General features: G+C 36.3%; 1 protein-coding gene across 1 annotated transcript in view; it reads left to right on the forward strand.

Moving 5' to 3' along the window:
* Positions 1 to 17,734, forward strand: part of LOC127541679 (vomeronasal type-2 receptor 26-like) — a 32,268-nt gene extending 14,534 nt beyond the window's left edge. Inside the window, exons 3-6 of the mRNA XM_051966895.1 lie at positions 845 to 1,136; positions 12,898 to 13,116; positions 14,316 to 14,391; positions 16,758 to 17,734. Coding sequence (XP_051822855.1) covers positions 845 to 1,136; positions 12,898 to 13,116; positions 14,316 to 14,391; positions 16,758 to 17,734 — 1,564 coding nt within the window. The remainder of the gene's footprint in view (positions 1 to 844; positions 1,137 to 12,897; positions 13,117 to 14,315; positions 14,392 to 16,757) is intronic.
* Positions 17,735 to 22,755: the final 5,021 nt, after the last annotated feature.

Raw genomic sequence — 22,755 nt, forward strand, 5'->3', positions numbered from 1 at the left:
TTTCCTGCTTTTTGTATCCTAACTACTTAGCACAGTACCTAGCCGAAAGCAGTGCTTAATAAGGGTTGATTGATTGATTATATGGTTCTCAATAATCCATCTTCTCAGAGAGGAAGAATATTTCCTTGCTCGAATAAGGGAGAAGGATAGACTTCAAGGCCAATGAATATGCTGTGAAAATCTCCGTTTTGAACATCTTCCTGCTTTGACTAAAGTAGCTATTTCAGCTAGAGTAAAGTTAGTACTGAATCTTGAATCTTTCAGTATTACCAATTATTGGTCATGAAATCTTTTGAAATATATGTGTTCCACTTACAATCCAGTATATAATTTTAAAAATCATTGTAAGGCATCTAGCAGATATATTACCAATAAAATCATTTATTCTTAGCTAATATGTTTTGCATGGTAATCTCCTCATTGCAATTTGAGAAATGGAAGTCCTTTCTATTTTTGTTGAATATAATCAGTCTGTCAGTCAGAATTCTTTTTCAAAATGAGACATATTCCAATGTCTAAAGTATATCATCGTGTGTGTGAGTGTGTGTGTGTGTGTGTGTGTGTGTGTGTGTGTGTGTGTGTGAATGTGTTTGTGTCTTAATATGTGTGGTCTTGAAAGATTCTTACAGGATATAGTTCAAGTCTGTCATATTACAACTGTGGACACTGACACTCATGGTGGTGAAATGATGTGCTCGGGACCAGTTTTAATCAATTTTGGGGGCAAGATTTAGGACAGGAATTTCCGACTCCATATCTGACACTCTTCCCACTATGAAAATTTGCTGTTTCTTTGAATATAGAGTTTTTCTTAATTTTTTTTCAATTTTCCCTCTCACTTTAGGGCAATGTTCAAACAATATCACCATTTCCTTGCTCTTCAGTATGCTGTTGATGAGATCAACAAGAATCCCTATTTGCTGCCCAACAGAACTTTGGGATATCAGTTACTCAATAACTTCCATCTGGAGAAACTAGCTGTGGAGAGCTCCTTAATATGGCTATCAGGGAGAGGTCCCATTATCCCCAATTATAGCTGTGATAAACAGTCCAATTCTGTGGCTGTCATTGGAGGGATGTCTGCTACACTTTCCATGGCCATGGCCACCATTCTTGAACTATATAAAGTTCCACAGGTAAGAGAGACCAATACAGTCACTCATTTTTATGTCATCTTTATATTTAAAGCAGCAACTTCTTTATAAACTGTTATGATGTAGTATCAATACGTCAATAACCAATGATTAAGAAGTCCTCCAACATGTTCTCAAAAAAACGTGATACAAAAAAAGGAGGAAATGGAACTTTCCATCTGGGAAATCATTCTGTGTGCTAGGTGAGGTGATGGTCTGATGATTTTGAGCCAAGGAAAAATCTAAAGATGACTATCCTTGTAATTCACCTTTTTGTACTTGTATAGAACTCTGAATATTTTAGATAGAAGAAAAGATTTCTTTTTTCTCACTTCCAAAAATTCCCATGAAGAGTTCTCTCTTCCTTTTCATTTTGAAATTGATTTCTGTATTTTCCCTAAAAGCATGAAGCACTACTACTTGTCTTCATCAGCATGTACTAATAAAGAGCATCCAATTCTCTGTTTACTGAGATGTTCCAATCAGGGAATTCCTTGGAAAATATACCTAATAGTGATTATAGGGCCTATAATATATTGGGATTGCTTTGGATTTCTGAAGTGCTGAAAAACAAGCGTTTCATAAATGATCTTCACAAATTCTTGTTGTTATTGTGAACAATGTATTCCTTGTTCTGCTTCTTTTGCTCAGCATCAGTTCATGTAAATCTTTCCAGGTCTTTCTTTAGTTAATATAGGTGTTAATATACCAAATGGTAAAGATAGCTTTGTACTATTTTTGGTGTAATTTAAATTGCTCTTCAAGTGATTGAATCAGTTCACAATTCCACCAAAAGCCTTAGTATCCCTATTTTCTACATCCCCTCTCTTATGTTTGTCCTTTATTCCTTCTCTCCTTTCAGCCAATTTAATACCTTTATGATAGTATTTCATGGTTAGTTTAATTTACATTTCTTTAATCAATGAGAGGATACTTACCAAGCATATTATAGTTAGAACCATACTAACATTTAAAAATGTATTTGCTTTCTCACTGGGGGTATAAGAAAAAGCCTTTTCATAATTTCACTACTGAATGAAAAAAAATTTCCATGAATGTGGGTCATATTTTATACATTTTAATACACATCCAAACCTATTATATTATATACTATAGAATGGGAAAGTACTGTTGTCCTATCTTCCCACTTTATGGTATGAAGCATGTTGGAATTCGGCAATATAACGTCTCTCTTTTTTGTTAGTTTATTTGTTTTTAAAACACATTATTTCTGAATCATGTTGGGAGAGAAAAATCAGAGCAAAAGGGAAAAACAATGGGAAAGATTTAAAAATAGAAAAAAGAAGTGAACATAGCATGTATTGATTTAAATTTAGTCTCCTTAGATTTTTTTTCTGGATGCAGATAGGATTTTATGTCCAAGTCTATTGGTGTATTGCTGCTGTTTTAGTTTTCTGGAGGTCTTTGGGCAGCCTTCCTTTCGGCAGAGTAATCACCACAAGAATAGTCAGGTATTAAAGTCCAAAAGTCTTCATTGTCTTCTTCACTAGGGGCTCCACTAGTTTTCTGGAAGGCCTGCAGACAGGACCTGGTCTCAGTGGAAGAAATGCAGGAGGCCAGGCCAGCCAACATGAAATGGAGTTGAATTTGGTCCAGGCCTTGCTGATTGTTATATACTCCATTATCATAGATGTGAATCTTGTGGACTAAGTACATGTACTGAATTAGAGAACTATTAAGCATCATGCTAAACTAGATAACCATTTTCTTTATCAATTCCACTAACTTAGAACCTTGTAAGAATCCTTGTTTCAAGTTCAGAGTTCTGGCCTATAACATATTGGGATTGCTTTGGATTTCTCAAGTGCTGAGAACCAAGCGTTTCATAAATGATCTTCACACATTCTTGTTGTTATTGTGAACAATGTATTCCTTGTTCTGCTTGTTTTGCTCAGCGTCAGTTCATGTAAATCTTTCCAGGTCTTTCTATAGTCAGCTTTTTCATCATCTTTTTTATAGAACAATAATATTCCCTTATCTTCCTGTACCAAAGTTTATTCAGCCATTCCCCAGGTGATGGGAATGCACTCTTTTTCCAATTCTTTGTTAACACAAAAAGACCTGCTACAAACTTTTTTTTGCAGATATACGTCCTTTTTCCTCTTTTATAATTTCTTTCATATAGACCCAGTAATGATACTTCTAGGTCAAAGGACACGCACAGTTATATAGCCCATTGGGCATAGTACAGATTACTCTCCAGCATAGTTGGATAAGTTTACAACTCCACAACTAAAGCATAAATAACCCGGTTTTCCCACATCCCCTCTAACACTTATCATTATCTTTTCCTGTCATCTTAGCCAATCTGACAGGTGTGAGATGGTACTGTAGACCTATTTGAATTTTCATTTCTCTAATCAATAGTGATTTAGAGCCTTTTTTCATATAATTATAAATGGTTTAATTTTGACATCTGAAAATTGTTTGCAAGGTTAGCATTGCATGCTCTATTCAGGAAAGAGTCTGGTTTCCCAGAGTTAGTCTTTTGAGCTGGGACTGGAAGTTGCTCTACTGATTTGCTACTCTACTGTGTCATAACTGAAGGTATTAATAGCTGATTTGCTGTGATTAAGCTCCTCTCACTGGTTTTCCCACAGTCTATCTAACTTGGACTGAATGACTCTTTCACTCTAGTTAGACTGATCTTTCTTGAAGTTTTCTTAGTCCATCTTGAATTGGAGAGTCGTTTTATTCCATCAGATTCTGTTCAGATACTTTTTTTTTTTTGATTTTTGAGGAAACTGAGAAAGCTTGAGCAGCTTCTTTATTGTGAGGAAACTGAGAGAGCTTGAGCAGCTTCTTTACACCTCCATCTTGCCTCCACCATCTGGTACAAAAATAAAGACAATATTTTCTGAAACACTTGGCCTTAAGGGTTTCATCTCAAAAAGCCAAGAGTTTGGGAATCTGGATGGGGATATGTGTTATGAGCCAGAACTTGAAAGCAGGTGCTTAGTCAGTGAAATTGATAGAGATTATAATGATCTAATTTAGAATGGTGCTTAGCAGTTCTCTCCTTCAGTACATATACTTAGTATTTACTATAGTTCTCTAAGATTCACACCTTCAATAAGAGAGCACATATAAGCTAGGAACCTCAGCCAGGATTATTGGAGTCAGGGAGATTCAGAAGCCAGAGAAGGCAGAGAAGCCAGAGAAGGCAGGCGGGAACGCAAGCTCTCAGAACCAAGGCCAGACTGAAAGACCCTCCAGAAAGCTACCCACACCTAATAAGGAGATAATAATGTATCTGGACTATAAGAAAACCAGTCAGGGCACAGGAAAGGAGACAAGACTTGGAAAGAGACAATAAATCATGTGGACTTTAATCCCTGGCTGTACTTGTGTGGTGATTACTGAACTGAAATGAAGGCTCCCTCCAGAGACCCCAAGAAAACCTCAACAGAGAATATTACATTTTAGAGAGAATATTACATTTTGGTGCCAGAACGTGGGGCCAAAATCTTTCATCTGTGCCCTAGAAATTTGAACAAGTACACAAATAGACAAGGAAACTTTGTTAAGGGCTAAAGTAGTATTTTCTTTTACTTTCTTTTTTTTTTTTAAAGTAGTATTTCAACTAAATGGACAGATGTTTAGAAAACAGCATTGTTTTCTTCTTCAAGGGAAATGTGTCAAAAGCTTGGTCAGACTGATAAAAAATCAAGGTTTTATTGTAACTTGGGAGCAGATCATTGAAGTTTTAGAAACTTTACAGTACACATCTCCTTGGTTCTCTAAGGAAAAAGAATTGTATCTAGATGAGTGGAAATTAGTAGGAGAGCAACTATGTCAATTCTTTTTTTTAAATTTCTTTTAAATTTTATTTAATAATAACTTTATATTGACACAATCCATGCCAGGGTAATTTTTTTTTTACAACATTATCCCTTGCACTCGTTTCTGTTCCGATTTTTCCCCTCACTTCCTCCAACCCCTCCCCAAGATGGAAAGCAGTCCTATATATGTTAGATATGTAACAGTATATCCTAGATACAATATTTGTTTGCAGAACCAAACAGTTTTCTTGTTGCACAAGGGGACTTGGATTCAGAAAGTAAAAATAACCCGGAAAGAAAAACAAAAATGCAAATAGTTCACATCCATTTCCCAGTGTTCTTTCTTTGGGTGTAGCTGCTTCTGTCCATCATTTATCAATTGAAACTCAGTTAGGTCTCTTTGTCAAAGAAATCCACTTCCATCAGAATACATCCTCATACAATAGTTTTGTCCAAGTGTATAATGATCTCCTGGTTCTGCTCATTTCATTTAGCATCAGTTCATGTAAGTCTCTCCAAGCCTGTCTGTATTCATTATGTTGATCATTTCTTACAGAACAATAATATTCCATGACATTCATATACCACAATTTACCCAGCCATTCTCCAATTGATGGGCATCCATTCAATTTCCAGTTTTTAGCCACTACAAACAGGGCTGCCACAAACATTTTGGCACATACATATATCAATTCTACAATGAAAATTTACCTGATTCAATTTTCAAATAAATACTTTATACATATAATTTAATAAACTGGTTTTAGGAAATTATATGCGTTATAGAATAAGGAAAAAGAAGAAAAAGCAGGAGGGGGAGGATCCAAATAAACTATCTGAAAAGGATGAAGAATCAGATAAGAAAGGAGTTAAGTACAATTCAGAGTATAGTACTTCACAGCAGAAGTAATTAGGGCATCCCCCATCCCCTGACCTACTTCCCTCAATTAACCCTTCATGGGTGGAGGTAGAAAGAGGAGGGGGAGAGGCAGTAACACAATCAGCACCACCTATGAAGCAGTCTATGACGAGATTACAAAAAGCCCTGGTTAAGGCAAAAAATGAAGGACAGGATGTATCTGATTTAATAAATACATACCCTGTGATTGAAGAGCTTGACTCTTCAGGTCAACAAAGGAGAAGATACACTCCTTTTGATCTGAAAAAATTAAGGATTTGAAAAAGGGTTGCACTCTTTATGGGGCTACATCATCTTATGTTAAGATGTTACTAGAGAGTTTGGCATATGAAATTTTAACACCCAGTAATTGGAAATCCATAGAAAGGACATGTATTAGAACCTGGACAAAACCTGTTGTGGCTTTCAGAGTATCACGAAATATATAGGATTCAAGCCCAACTCAATAAGCAAACTGGAGTTCTTATACAAATCACCTTTGACCAACTAGCAGGTGAAGGTCAATATGCAGAGAATTCAGCACAGATTAATTACCCCCTTGGAGCATATGAACAAATTGTCACTGATACTATAAAAGCTTGGGTGCCATCCCAGGGAAAGATCAAGAGGAAACTGTCACAGAAATAGATCAAGGTCCCAATGAACCCTTTGCAGATTTTTGTGGGATATTTGCAAACAGCTATCACAAGAACCATTGGAGAAAATGCAACTATAAGAATTATGATCAGACAACTGGCTAAGGAAAATGCTAATGAGGTTTGTAGAAGAATTATATGGGGACTACAAAAAGATGCTCTTTAGAGGAGATCATAAGATGCTGTTCCACAGTGGGCACAAGTGCTTATTATACACAGAGTATGATGAACATGGGAAGAAAGAGTCCCTCCTGGCAAGGGACTTCTAGAGAAAGTCATTGATGTTTTCAATGTGAAAAAATAGGATATCTGAGAGCCCAAAGAAGGCAAAGTAATAGAGAGGACAGGGTGAGAGAACCTATGTCCAAAATGTCACAAGGACTTCCACTGGACCTCAGAATGTAGATTGACTCAGGGAAATGAGAGGCAAAGTCCAGCTCTAAGATATCACACAAAATTCAGGTGGGGCATGATAGCAGCTCATTAATAGTTGTTTGTTATACAAATATGAAGGCCAAATTCCTACAGTGAAGGAACTCATTGTCTTCTTTCTGTTTCTTAGATTAGCTGTGGTTCATTTGATCTTCTATTGAATGATAAAGTCCAGTATCCTTATGTATATCAAATGGGGAAAGAGCAATCTGCTCTTCACCTGGCATTCATCCAATTGATGCTGCATTTTGACTGGACTTGGATAGGACTGCTTGTTTCTGATAACCCAAAAGGGGAAATGTTTTTCAAGGATCTGAAAGAAGAAATGGTCAGGAATAATTTGTGTGTGACTTTTAAGGAAACAGTGCCCAAAAACTTTAGAGAAAGCGAAGCTTTTGCCCTATTTTCTAGGATTATTTCATCATCATCAAATGTGATTTTCATCTATGGAGATACTGATTCCCTTCATGACCTTTCCAATGTATTGATGTCTTATAAACCTTATGGGAAGTTGTTGATTACCACATCTTCTTGGGATTTTTCCATTGATACTGATTTTGAAGGGTTTTCCCATTTTCATGGTACAATACTATTTTCTCATACCCAGATGGAGATTCCTGGTTTTACAGATTTTGTAAGAAGCCTGAATACAAGTGTGAACCCTGAGGACATTTTCCTAAAATCTTTCTGGGAGAGAGCCTTTCATTGTAGATTTTCCAAAAAAAGTGATGGAGAAATGTTCTATCCTTTGTGCTCAAAAGATCTTTCCTTTAGAGATATACATTCGCCTTCTACGAATATTGACATCGCCCTTCTGGAACTGATTCCAAATGTTTACGATGCAGTGTATTTAGTGGCCCATGCTCTCCATCAAATACTCCATTCTGAGGAAAAGGAGGCATCAGACCTTGGGAGAAACTTAGATCTTCCTTGGAAGGTAACATATCTCTTCAAAAATTGGGCTTAGCATAGGCTACACAACATTCTCTTGTTAGAGATTTGTTCTAGAGAGGATGCAGTGATGACTTGAGTTATTCCTTTATATATTTTTCAGTTTTTTCCCCTTTGTGATTACATGGATTTCTGGGTGGAAACAATGAAATTACTTCAGATTTATTTATTTCAAATTTTATATAACAATCTTTTAAAAATAATTTATTTAATAGTTTCCTCAGTTACACTTAAAATAATTTTTGTTTGATTTTTAAAACTTTTGAATTCCAGATTCTCTCCATTATTCTCACTCCAGTTCCTTTTAAGAAAACCCATATGAAATTATGCAAACCATTTCTATAAGTCATTCTGTGAAAAAAAAAAAAGAGATCTCTCCACTTAATTAAAAAAAAAAACCTGACAAAAACAACTTGAGACAGGGCAAGAAAAAGAGATACACACATAGAGAGATAGAGAGACAAAGAGAACAAGAAAAAGAGCAGGACTGATAGAGAGATAGAGAAAGAGAGAGAAAGGGAAAGAGAGAGAGAAAGAGAGTGAGAGAGAGAGAGAGAGAGAGAGAGAATATAAAACAATCTGTATTCAGACACATGACACAGTCATTTTCTTCTCTGGGTATGGAAAGATTTTTTAAAATCACATTTAAGAAACATATGACACAGAAAGAACATGGCTGACAGTGAAACTGTTGAAGTAGCTTTGAAATCTTCAGGAATCATGGGATTCTGTAACACAAAATGAGACTTTCAACAAGAATCATTGGATTCCTTGAGATGAAAAATTGTTGATGAGACTATTGCAGTACTTCAGAGCTTCCAGGATTTATTGGATTCCTGGCACATGAACTAATAGACAATAGATTCATTTAGTACTATTTCTTGGACTTATGGACATGTATAAATTCTCATGTTGATTCACATTATTGGTGATATTACTACTAGCCTGTGTTATATGGCTATGTGCTTATGTATTTTAAGTAATGCCTCCCATGTAGATGGATTTATGTACACCTTGTTTCATATCTGTTTCAAGTGAGCCCTTTTAGAAAACCACTAATCTGATTTGATTTTCTACTTCCTTTGGTGTTTTCATCTTTCTTGCTGAGATGTCAGGGAGGGCGTGACCACCTTCTTTTTATGGTGTTTTCACTGCTTTTTTGAGCAGTCAGGGAAGGTGTGATCACCTTCTTTTTGGGGTTCTCACCTCCTTGAGAAGTCAGGGAGGTCATGACCACCTATGTTGTAAAACAAAAAAAAGCAGGAGATGTTAGAATCCCAGTATTAACTCAACTTGAAACAAGGTGATAACTCAAGGGAGATATTAGAATGCTAGTGTTAACTCAATGGAATTGATACAATGCTTGTGTTCACACCTTTAGGGGGCTCATGTAAGCAAAAAGTATTTAAGTACTCATTGGAGTTCACACTTTGGGAGAGTTCAAGATTTAATATGAGATATTCAAATTCACACCTCCTTTAAGCCCTGCCTCCAGAAGGAGGAGTCAACCACTGGGAGATCATATCTAAAGAGGCTCTTAGCTTTGGGTTAGTTAGTGTCTTTGGAACATTGCCAGGGGTTGGAGAGGAGCACTTTGGGAGGAAGCCCACAAGCCCTCACTTGGAGGCAAGAGAGATTCATTCCATTTTCCACCTGGTTGGCTGGAGGCTGAAGGACAAACCTTTGGTTTTTGGGACATTTGGAGGGAGCTCTTGGAACCAAGCAGAGAGATAAGCCAAGAAAACTAACCAGGCTATTTTGAGGAAGCAATAATTTTTTTATTGAACAAGCAAATTAACTTTTAACACCTGGCTACATTTGGGGTGATTTTTGATCTGAACTGATACTAGGGCTACCTCCCCAAGAAACCTGCTCGCAGATAGAAACATCATTTATATTATATTTCAAAGAAGAACACACATTCTTTAGAGTATTCATTGATCAGTGTACTACTGAAAACAGCTGGTCATCACAGAACATTGCTATTACTGTGTATATAGTACATTTTACTTTGCTTGAGTACGTGGAGGATTTTCCAACATTTTTTTCTGAGAGCATCCTGCTCATCATTTCCCATAGGACAATAATATTACATGAAAAACATATACCAAAATTTATTCAACCATTTTCCAATTGATGGACAATCCCTCAATTTTCTTTTTTATATTCCATTTGCTTTTCTTGCTTAATGTACTCAATTTGAAAATTTGTAGAAGTTGGCTTTCGTCTATGCAGCTCTTTGTTTTGTAGGAAAAACCCAAATCTGACTGCTGTTCTAATTCTATTTTGCTTAATTACATTTTCTTTTCATTTCCTTGGACAAATTTGACTTGCTTTGTATATATAGGACTTATTTGGAGAACACATTACAGGTCTTCAAAAATGTGACAGACTTTGGCCTCTTTCCCATCAGTGGTTAAAGCATATGTTTGTATTATGATGTTGAACCGTTTTCCTTGGATTCCAACAGATACCATCCTGTTATTTTTAATTTAATAGCCAAGTACTTCTTTTCTCACCTTTTTATATATGATAATGACTACATCATTTCTTACAGATGATTCTTTTCCACAGTAACATATGTGATGATTACTAAAATTAAACTTTGCTAAGAAACTTTTCTATAACTATAACTCTTCTCTCTCTCTCTCTCTCTCTCTCTCTCTCTCTCTCTCTCTCTCTCTCTCTCTTTCTCTCGCTCTCGCCTTCTCTTGTATGTGTGTTTTCAAGAAAAATTTAAGTCTGTGAGATTTGGACTTAAAAGAATGATAAGTGCTGCAGAACTGATTCTATGGGTCTAATAGTGGTGCTGGACAAGACTTTAGAAAGGCTCTTGGTCGACCAGGGGATAAAATCAGTAAATACTTAAATTAATCCCCATGGTTCACTGGAAATTCAAATCCTGAAGCAGTTTAAACTTTTGTCCACATAATATGAAGATGGGACCCACTGGCAAAGACCCTGTTGTTAGAAATGATTGAAAGTTTTAAGTTTAAGATAGTTAAATAGTATAGTTTAAGATAGATAAAGTCATGGAAACGATTAATATGAACTTGAACAGACTTTGAGATATAGTAGAGCATAGTAGGGCAATGTAGGCTATGGTCCATGGGGTCATGAAGAGTAGGACAGGACTTAATGACTGAACACCAAATGTATACTAGGAATTCTGCTCAATTAGATTATTTTTCTTTTCCACAAAATAATCAGGTCTTACCATTAAATTTCTCAGTGGCAACAATGTAGATTAAATTTCTGTTTTTCAACCTTCTTATTCTATATTTTGTAATTCTCTGGGAAATTTTCTTGAATATTTTCCATTGACCACTGAAAACCACAACCTGAGTATCCCTAATAAATTTCTAGCTGTTACTGAAAACTCTGTTTCAAATCTTCCTCAGATTGAATTATTGTTTCATTTTCTTACACTTCGTCATTTTAAAATTTCATTCATAATTTGTTCCATTGAAGTTATTCTCCTTCCTAATTTTTTTCAGGAATGATTTTACCAAAGGTTTAGTTTCATTATCATTTGTATTTGCTTTTATTTTAATCTTGAATTGCATCACTGTGAATAGCAAATTCTCCTTTATTCCTAAATTAACCTTATTATCTACTTCTGAGATTTATATTGGACAATTTTATTTCTCCCCTTTTCCTCCTTTTTATTAAAGCTTTTTATTTACAAAGCATATGTATGGGTAATTTTAAAAATATTGACCCTTGCAAAACCTTCTGTTCCAGATATTCTCCTCTTTCCACCCCCCCATCTCCTACATGGCAGATAGTCCAATACATGTTAAATATGTTAAAATATATGTTAAATCCAATATATGTATATACATTTATACAATTATCTTGCTGCACAAGAAATATTGGATCAAGAAGGAAAAAGACCTGATAAAGAAAACAAAATGTAAGCAAACAACAACAGAAAAAGTGAGAATGCAATATTGTGTTCCTCATTTCCCACAGTCTTCTCTCTGGGTGTAGATGGTTCTCTCCATCACTAAACAATTGGTGCTTGTAATCTTCTGGTTAGCTTTCTGGAGGACTTGGAACCAGTCTTTGTTTCAGCAGAGTAATTACCATGAGAATAGCCAGGGATAAATTCCAAAGTCTTTATTGGCTCCTACACAGTCTCTCTCCTTCACTTGGGGGCCTGTCTAGCTTTCTGGAGGGCCTTCAGATGGGACTTGTTTTCAGTGGAGAAATAAAAGAAAGCCATCAGGAGCCTGATCAAAGATGGAATGGTCTCTCCTCCAATCCTTCTTTGCTTATATATATATATATATATATATATATATATATATATATATATATATATATAGCATATATTATATGTATATTAATTATATATAATTATAATATTAGTTATATATTAAAATATATAACACATATACATTATATATATAATTATATTATCATAGATGTCAATCTTGTAGAACTATATTCAGTACGAAGTACATGCACTGAACTAGAGAACTATTAATCACCATGCTAAAAAAGATTAACATTATCTTACCAATTCTACTGAGTTAACACCTTCTTTCAAGTATACTTCTCCAGAGTTCTAGCTTTTACAGGAACTGGTTTGAATCACCTCATTGTTGAGGACAGCCAAGAGCATTAGAATTGATCACACAGTCTTCTTGTTGCCTTGTTCTTGTTCTGCTCATTTCATTTAGTATCAGTTCATGTAAGTCTCTCCAAGCCTCTCTGAAATCATCCTGTTGGTCATTTCTTGCAGAACAATAATTTTCTATAACATTCTTATACCGCAATTTACCTAGCATATCTCTAGAAGATAATTGGGTGCCGGTTTTGTTATTTTTCATTTGTCCTTAGTTTTCAAGGAGAAAGGAGAAAAAGCATTCAGAAACTCTAAGAGAAGGTCAAGAAGGAGTATGAAAATTTTTGGAAGCTCCAGATTATGAGCCTGTTTTCCATTGATAGTCAATCCTGGGACATGGGCATAATCCTTGTTTCCACAAAGAATAACAATCCCCTGTCCTTGTTTTCAGATGCACCACTTTCTGAAATTCATCAGTTCTGTCAATAATGCCAGTGATGGGTCACATGAGGATAGAGTCCAGGTGGATGCTGAGACATATGATATACTAAATTATAAATACTTCCCTGACCAGATAGAGGCGCTGGTCAAAGTGGGTGAAGTGTATCCTCTTGCCCAGAGAGTCACCATTAAGGATGAAGACATAGATTGGCCAGAAGATTTCCATCAGGTAAGGGGCCAATAAATATGAACTTTATCATTGTTTCTCTTTAGCTTCCTGGACACTGGTTGTTTCTTCATTGGTACCAGGATGTTTCTTACAGATACTGGAAATGTCTGTGATAGGATACTAATATCCACCTACTCTTCTTTTTTGCTTTGATCAAAAGAGTTCTATGATTTTCTTTTTTCAGTCCCACTTGCCAATTCTTTTCAGCTAAGTTAAATAATGATCTGAATTATTCATACCAAGAGAATCTTGATGTATCCCACATTACGTGAGTAAGTTTGAAAAATAATAATAGGGTACAGCGTAGAGAAAAATTATCCTCCAAAGGGATTTATTTACAGAAGATTACTCAATATCTGTCTTTGTATAGACAAATATTTTAATCTGAGTTTGTGTTGAGTTGGGTACAGTTATACAAAACTGCCTTTCATTTTAAAGACAGAATGGCTTTAGAAATTTTTAATGTAAATGTTGCAGCTATAGCCTCTGCTGATATCAAACATGTATTTGTATACAATTCCATCTGTGTATAATTGGATAAATTCCATCACCCCTTTATAATAGTCCCAAGAACAGATTTCAAATATCAGCCTGAGAATAAGATTAGCCTGTAAAATCCCCTGATCCTTAGATTCAATCAAGCTGAACATGGCAATTAATTTATTTTAATACATACTCTCTAAAATTATGATTCCCTGAAACATTCTGGGTAGAATGCTTGAATTTATGAAAACACACACACAAAAAAAAAACCATTCGTGGGTTTGGAAATTAATACAATATATTTCCTCTTGTGTGGTCAAAGCCGTTTCAGCATTACAAATTCTAAAATGGAATGAAGTTTAGAATTAAAATGGTACTTGGGAAAAACTAAGCCAACAAGATATTACAATTAAAATATATTAAGGAACTTGATTGTACCTACTGTTTAATTAATGTGGATTTATTGGGGATAAGATGATCTGAAGTGGAAGATGAAGATACAAGTTTTCCATTGAGAATTACATCATTCTTGTCCTGTAGAATTGCAAATACTCTATTCTACCTGTCTTCAATAGGAGAACTTTGAAATCTTAATTTCCTCAATTCATCCATCTTTCACCAGTTGTTTTTTCAACAACATTTTCTCCCTTTCCCTGCTGATAAGATAGACTCCAACTTCTAAGTGCAATCTGAAATGTGGCCCTGGATTCCAAAAGACAGCTCTTGAAAGCCAGCCCAGGTGTTGCTATGCTTGCAATCCATGTCCTGAAGGGACAGTTTCCAACCAGAAAGGTGGGTTCCTAAAGATAAACTGTCCTGCTCCCAAAGTAATAGACATTCTAATTTGTTAATCTTAAACTGGTGTGCTTTGTATTTGGCAAAATCACAATAATTTCTGAGTTGAAATAACATTGCATTTATTCAGTCCTTTTCATTCAATGTGCTTTGCGATCATTCTTATAATTAGAAGCATCCCATGTCCAAGATATCAGAAATGTGTCAAAGCAGAATCCATCAGGATTTTACTACCATGGGAATCCCTAATACTTCCTTGACCTTGCAGCCTAATTGGAATCTTCCCCATTCCTGTAGGAAAGCTTAGTCTAAAACTTAGTTCTAAACTTCTTCCCTCTCAAGGGAAAAAATTAATAGCAAAATATGTTAATTCTAAAAACTTTCCAAGCATAGATGCTTTTGATTTAGGGGCAGAAGTCTGGTCTCTGGATTTAGTTTTCTTGAAAATATCCCTTGGCATAAGTTTGATCAGAGTCCTCAAGGGAGATTATTTGAAAGATTTGTTTTCTGGAGGATGGAGTCCCTACTCAAGAAAACTTGGCTCACAAAAAAATGAATACAAATTGATCATCTTCAAACCTACCTCAGTGTCAAAGCTGATGAGACCTCATTCTGATTTGCTTTGTATTTGATATTGATCAATAAAATAGTATGTTTGAAAGCTTAAGCTTTGGGGGATTTTTTTGGGGGGGGATTTTTTTGGTAGTTTTTCTTTCTCCATTTATTAAATCTTCTATTTTGTTTACATAATTCTTACTCTTTAAGTTAGTCCTTTGGAATTTGATTTTTATTGTCATTTTATTTACATTGTTATGGTCAAGCTCCCAAAATAGACTATTTCTCACCTTATTTCAGTTAGCATTTCTTTTTTTCCAATCACAATTATTTTTCAGAACATAATGTGTAGTATTTATTATGAAGGCTTTCTTTTGTATAATAATAGCTTATCACTTGTCAGAATACATACAAAGATATTTTTAAACATTCATCCTTGTGAAAAAATACCTTGTGTTCTCAATTTTTCTCCCTCCTTCATCTCTCTTTTTCCCTAGACAGCAAGTAATTCAATGTAATTTAAACATGTGCATTTCTTCTCAGCATATTTCCATGTTTATTATGCTTCACAAGAAAATCAGACCAACAGGGAAAAAATAAGAAAAAAAACAAGGAAAGAAATAATGACAAAAAATGGTGGAAATACTATGTTGTGATCCAAATTCAGTCCCCATAATCCTCTCTCTGAATGTAGATGGCTGTCTCCATCACAAGTCTCATGGTTGAAAAGAGCCAAATTTATCACAGTTGATCATCACACAGTATCTGTTTCAGGGTGCAGTATTCTCTTGAGTTTACCTACTTCCCTTTGCATCAGATAATGGAAATCTCTCCAGGCTTTTCTGAAATCAGCCTGCTGATCATTTCTTCACAAATAATAATATTCCATTACATTCATATATCATAATTTGTTTAGCCACTCTCCAACTTTTGGGCATCCACTCTCATTCCAATTCCTTGCCACTACAAAAAGAATTGTTAAAATATTTTTATACATGTGGGTGGTTTTCTCTTTTTCATGATCTTGTTGGGATACAGACACAGTAGATCCACTGCTGGATGCACAGTTTTGATAGCTTTTTCCTCATAGTTCCAAATTGCTCTCCAGAATGGTTGGATCAATTTACAACTCCACCAAAAATGTATCCGTGTCCCAGTTTTCCCACTTCCTCTCCAACATTTATCATTTTCTTTTCCTGTCATCTTAGCCAATCTGTAAGATGTGAAGTGGCACTGCAGAGTTGTCTTAATTTGGATTTTTCTAATCAATAATGATTTAGAGCATTTTTTTTGTATGATTAAAAATGGTTGTAATTTCTTCTTCTGAAAATTGTTCATTTTCTTGGACCATGTGCCAATTGGAGAATGGCTTGTTTCTTTAACCTTACATTCAGAGAAATACAACAAAAAATCTTTTTAACCTAATTTTTAAAAACCAATTCTTGACCTTCCTCTATGGTATCAGTGTTTCATTTCTGTTCTTAAAGTATTGGACTGTGTATAAAAGGACCCTTTTGGACTCATTGTAAGGGGTTTCAAATTAATGGATTGCAGGGAGTTTGAATTTTTGTTTAGCAAATCTGATATGAAATAAATAATTTCAACACATTATTTTATCTATATGTGGAGAAACAAAGAAACTGAAATGTATCTTTATTTGATTCCTCCTTTAGAACATTTTTCCTTGTTACTTAGGAAGGAGTCCAAAAATAAGATGGAGCTCAGTATGAAATGAATAACACTGTGCTTTATAGGAGACAAAAATCTGGTCATTCTGGGATATAGCATGATTTTATTGTTATTCACAGATGCAGAGCAGTGCCTCCAGTGCCCTGAAGATCAATATCCTAATAGGGAAAGAGATCATTGCCTCCCCAGGACTGTGACCTTCCTGGCCTATGAGGAACCTCTGGGAATGACTCTGGCCTGTGCAGCCATCTGCTTCTCCCTCCTCACTGTGTCAGTCTTGGGGATCTTTCTGAAGCACAGAGACACCCCCATAGTCAAAGCCAATAACCGCAGTCTCAGCTACACTCTGCTGGTCTCCCTCAGCCTCTGCTTCCTCTGCTCCTTGCTCTTCATCGGCCATCCTACCACAGCCACCTGCCTGCTGCGCCAAACCACATTCGCAGTTGTCTTCACAGTGGCCGTTTCATCCATTTTGGCTAAAACCATCACTGTGGTTCTGGCCTTCAGGGCCACCAAACCTGGGAGCAGGCTCCGGAACTGGCTGGGATCCACACCATCTTACTCTCTCATTTTCACCTGCACCCTCATCCAAATGTGTCTCTGTGGCATCTGGCTTGGAACATCCCCCCCGTTCTTGGAGCTGGACATCCACTCTGAGCCTGGCTCCATTATCATCCAGTGCAACGAGGGCTCCCTCCTCATCTTCTACTGTGTCCTGGGCTACATGGCCTTGCTGGCCTTAGCGAGCTTCACCATGGCTTTCCTGGCCAGGAACCTGCCAGACACTTTCAACGAAGCCAAGTTCCTGACCTTCAGCATGCTTGTGTTCTGCAGTGTCTGGATCTCCTTCCTGCCCTCGTACCAGAGCTCCAAGGGCAAGGCCATTGTGGCCTTGGAAGTCTTTGCCATTTTGACCTCCAGTGCTGGGATTCTCACTTGCATCTTTGCTCCCAAGTGCTATGTGATCCTTCTAAGAATAGAACAAAATACTCGGGGGATACTTAAAACGAAAGCAACTCCCTCAGAAGCCAGGTCTTCTAAAGCTCGCCAATCACAGTCAAGGAGCTCCTTTGATCCAGTCATAATAAAATGTTAAAGGCTTCTCATTCATTTGCCTCTGTTTTCTCTGATATTCACCATTGGTTTTTATTTCAACATAATAGCCTTTTGCAAGCATTCTATTGCCTGATGTAAGAATACAGGTAGAATGGGATCGCTTGTTATTTTGAATTAGTTTACAGATAGCAGATTATATGTGAATGACATTTTTCAATATTGGTGGAAAATAATTGTGGAATTTAAGTAAATGACTGTTTGCTTTCCAAGCCTCAACTTTAATAAGTTCATCCAGCATTCTGAATCATTGATGTGTTGCTTGGAAAATTAGAACTTTAATTTCCCCCCAGTTTGCTTGAATTATATTGTTAACAAATATTTCTGAGTGAATTGAACCTATCTATGATAGAAGATTTATGGGAAAATGGTAATTATTTTGCTGAGTTGAATGGTTTCTAACTAGTGAATATGGACTCGAAATTATTTAGCCAATCACTTTTCCATTAATTAATGAATTGTAGAGTGATCATTGGATCTAGAAATCTGTTCCAAAGCCTTATTATTTCCATCAAATACATCTTTTAACAATAGCTTGGGCATATAAGTAGTTCATTGCCATGGAATAATAAAAATGAGACTATAAAAATGCAGGAATAATACTAGTCTTTTCTTTCTTCAAGAAATGGCCTTCAACTAGAATATTTTAGTGGTCATATTATTTATTCGTTGTATCACCTATTATTACAAACTCTGAGATCTTTGAATATATATCCGGGTTTAGATACTTCTAAGGAAAATTGATGGCTGAAATTCTGTGACTTGCTCTTAAAAAAAAAACAACAAAACACCATTATGACTACCAACAACAAGGTATAGGATGTAGTATTTTATGTAAATGCACTAATATTTGTTCAATAAAAAAAATTTACAAAAATTCCCCTGCCCAGATCTCTTCTTTCTTTCTTTCTTTTTTAAAATGAATATTCCCTTCAAAAGCAACAGGAGATTCCCCAGGTTGATAATAGAGAAATTTACAAATCAGCGCTCTTCTAGAAATAATATAAAACAAAAGTAAAACTCTGAAGAGAAGAAGGACAAAAATTCAAGAACTGATTCCTAAGTAATTCTAGAAACTGTGTCTAAATTTAGTGTCCCCAACCTGGCATTCCAGACATTCTCAGAACTCTTGGATCTCCTCTCCTCTCATTCCCAAATATGCCACAAACCTACAATTCTTTTGCCTTCTACACATTTAGAAACTTTTGAACTCAGTTCTTTATGCTTTCTTGACAGGAAATGAGTGTCATCTTACTACGAGACCAAGTGGAAACTATGTCCTGCCATGAATCTCCAGTTCCAAATTCTCTTTTCTAGGCCAGAAAATACTCCATTCCCATTAGCCTGGGAAAACCTTAATTGTCTTACTTTCAGAAGTAGACCCATACAATTTCCCATCTCTGTGTCAATGAGGTTTAACAAATCAAGGTTGATCAAGAAGAGGACAAAATGTGTCTATCACTTTTTACAGATGATGTGATTTTTTTTCCCTAGGAAACTCTAAAAAGTCAACTGAAAAACAAATTGAAATAATGAGTCATTTCAGCAAAATGGCAGGATAGGAGATAAATCCATAAAGATCACTAACAATTCTGTTTGTCAATCATCAAATGATGTAGGAAGCTAGAGAAAGACACATTTTTTGTTAATAACATTATAGACTGTACAAAACATTTGAGAGTCTGAGAAAACTCCTCACACAAATACAGAAAGAATTAAGTAACTGGATAAATTTTAATTGTTCATGATTAGACCAACCAAGATAATTCAGTAAAGAGAAGACTTTAATTAATTCATTTATGATGTGATATTACCAGAATATGAAGTAAACTTGGGCAGTTTGATTGATATGTGAGTAAATAAGTAAAGGTCACACTAGGAAAATCAGTTTAGAGATTACCAAATATTCAAATATCTAATACTATTTAAACCTAATTCATCTGAAGAAATATCTGATCTGGAATGTGAAGGGAAATGTGAAAGAAAATGTCAAGAGAAAAGGGAAGGAAAGAAATTCACAAACCTCAAACCATATTATCAACTATACAAATTGAAATGATTTGATATTTGTTAACAATAAAAAGGTAAATCAATGACATAGGGAAAGGGAGACCCAAATTCAATTGAACTTGGTAAAACTCAGCTTTTAAGGGTTGAATGTAAAGAAGTCTGAGCCCTCCAGAACTGACACTTTGGAATTTTGGGTCAGGAAAAGACTTTTGACAGTCTCTGGAACAGTAAATGACAAATATATCAGTTGTTCCAGAAATCAATTGAGATTATTCAGTAGAAGGTCAAATATTGAAGCAGAATCTTGAAAAATCAGTGTATACGATGGAAAGATTGAACTCACTGGAACAGATGCTGCTATAGAGCAATATTGTAGGCGAAAAGAAAAGTACATGGGAGAGAAGAAGATGGACGGATGGTATCATGGAGACAAAGAAGAATTTGGGCAATCCTTGAGAGATAATGGAGGAACTTCCGGCCAAGATGGCGGAGAGGAAATACACTGTTGTGTAACCTCCGTGTTTTTCTCTCACTATTCATTTCATTTCATGCCTCTGAATTAATGCTCGACTGAAAAAAAATCATACAATTACTTACCAAGAGAAACCATCCTTGAGATTCGTCAAGAAAGGTCTGTTTTTGCGCGAGGGCGGGGACGGTATTTGAATCGGAAGCAGTCTGCGGGCAGCAGCTGCAGCGAGAGCACAGATAGCAGCTCAGAGCCGAGTAGAGCGGAGAGGGGGTGGGGCGTGATCGCAGCCGTCTCTGCGGGGAGAGCTTTGCTACAGGATTAGATACTTTGCTCCGGCAGCAAGTCAGCAGCCCAGCAGAGAAGCTAAAAACACCGGGGGTGAAGAATACAACCCCAAACAGCTGGAGTCTCTCGGGACCTGGCCACCCCTCCCCCACAGTGTCTCAGCCCGCTCCGATCTCAGAGCGCTCGGATCTCAGAGCGCTCGGATCTCAGCGCGCAGGCGCCATAGCACAGTAGGACCCGTGCCTCACTAATACCCTGCCCCTCCCCCAAAGAAAGCAGCCTCCATTCAAGGGGTTTTTTTCCTTCTGTTTCTTTGATAGTTTGTCTTTGATAATTAGACAGAATGAGCAAGAAACTGAAAAAGAATTTAACCCTGGACAGCTTTTATACAGATAAAGAGCAGACTCCAAATCCTGAGGAGACTAAAAACAAACAGTCTCCAGGTGAATCCCCAAAGGAGGAGATCATATGTTCCTCAGCACAGATGAATCTCATGGAGGAAATTAAAAAGGCTCTCACAAGGGAGCTAGAAGAAAAATGGGAAAAGGAGAGGGAGGCTTGGCAAAAGAGCCTGGAGAAGTCAGTTAAAGAGAGAGTGGATAAAGAAACCAAATCCTTGAAAAATAGGATTGGTGAACTGGAAAACAAAATTGGCGAAATGGAAAAAAATTCCACAGAACAAAAGAACTCAATTAGACAATTAGAAAAAGATCTTTAAAAAGTGAGTGAAGAAAATACCTCACTGAAAATCAGGGTCGAAAAATTGGAATTGAATGACTCGAGGAGACAAGAAGAATCAGTCAAGCAAATCCAAAAAAATCAAACAATGGAAAAAAATGTGAAATACCTTCTGGGGAAGAAAACAGACCTGGAAAACAGATCCAGGAGAGACAACCTGAGAATCATAGGACTTCCAGAAAAGTATGATGAAAAAAAGAGCCTGGACACTATTTTCAGGAAATTATCAAAGAGAACTGCCCAGAAGTCATAGAAACAGAAGGTAAAATAGACATTGAAAGAATTCATTGATCCCCTACTGAAAGGGATCCTAAAATCAAAACACCAAGAATATAGTGGCCAAATGCCAGAACCCTCAGGCAAAGGAAAAAATACTGCAAGCGGCTAGAAAAACCCAATTCAAGTATCAAGGAGCCACAATAAGGATCACCCAGGATCTGGCAGCATCCACATTAAAGGATCGAAGGGCCTGGAATATGATATTCCGAAAGGCTAAGGAACTTGGTATGCAACCAAAAATAACTTACCCAGCGAGATTGAGCATCTTTTTCCAGGGAAGAAGATGGACATTCAACGAAATAAGTGAATTTCATCTATTTCTTTTTTTTTTTTTTTTTTTTTTTTTTAGGTTTTTTATTTAATAATTACATTATATTGACACTCATTTCTGTTCCGATTTTTTTCCCCTCCCTCCCTCCACCCCCTCCCCTAGATGGCAAGCAGTCCTTTATATGTTGGATATGTTGCAGTATATCCTAGATACAATATATGTTTGCAGAACCGAACAGTTCTCTTGTTGCGTAGGGAGAATTGGATTCAGAAGGTATAAATAATCCGGGAAGAAAAACAAAAATGCAGATAGTTCACATTCGTTTCCCAGTGTTCTTTCTTTGGGTGTAGCTGCTTTTGTCCGTCATTTATCAATTGAAACTCAGGTCTCTTTGTCAAAGAAATCCACTTCCATCAAAATATGTCCTCATACAATATCGTTGTCGAAGTGTATAATGATCTCCTGGTTCTGCTCATTTCACTTAGCATCAGTTCATGTAGGTCTCTCCAAGCCTCTTTGTATTCATCCTGCTGGTCATTTCTTACAGAACAATAATATTCCATAACATTCATATACCACAATTTACCCAGCCATTCTCCAATTGATGGGCATCCATTCATTTTCCAGTTTCTAGCCACTACAAACAGGGCTGCTACAAACATTTTGGCACATACAGGTCCCTTTCCCTTCTTTAGTATTTCTTTGGGATATAAGCCCAATAGAAACACTGCTGGATCAAAGGATATGCACATTTTGATAATTTTTTGGGCATAATTCCAGATTGCTCTCCAGAATGGTTGGATTCGTTCACAACTCCACCAACAATGCATTAGTGTCCCAGTTTTCCCGCATCCCCTCCAACATTCATCATTATTTTTTCCTGTCATCTTAGCCAATCTGACAGGTGTGTAGTGGTATCTCAGAGTTGTCTTAATTTGCATTTCTCTGA

Source organism: Antechinus flavipes, chromosome 6 (assembly GCF_016432865.1).
Source record: "Antechinus flavipes isolate AdamAnt ecotype Samford, QLD, Australia chromosome 6, AdamAnt_v2, whole genome shotgun sequence".
In the NCBI taxonomy this organism is placed as follows: Eukaryota; Metazoa; Chordata; class Mammalia; order Dasyuromorphia; family Dasyuridae; genus Antechinus; species Antechinus flavipes.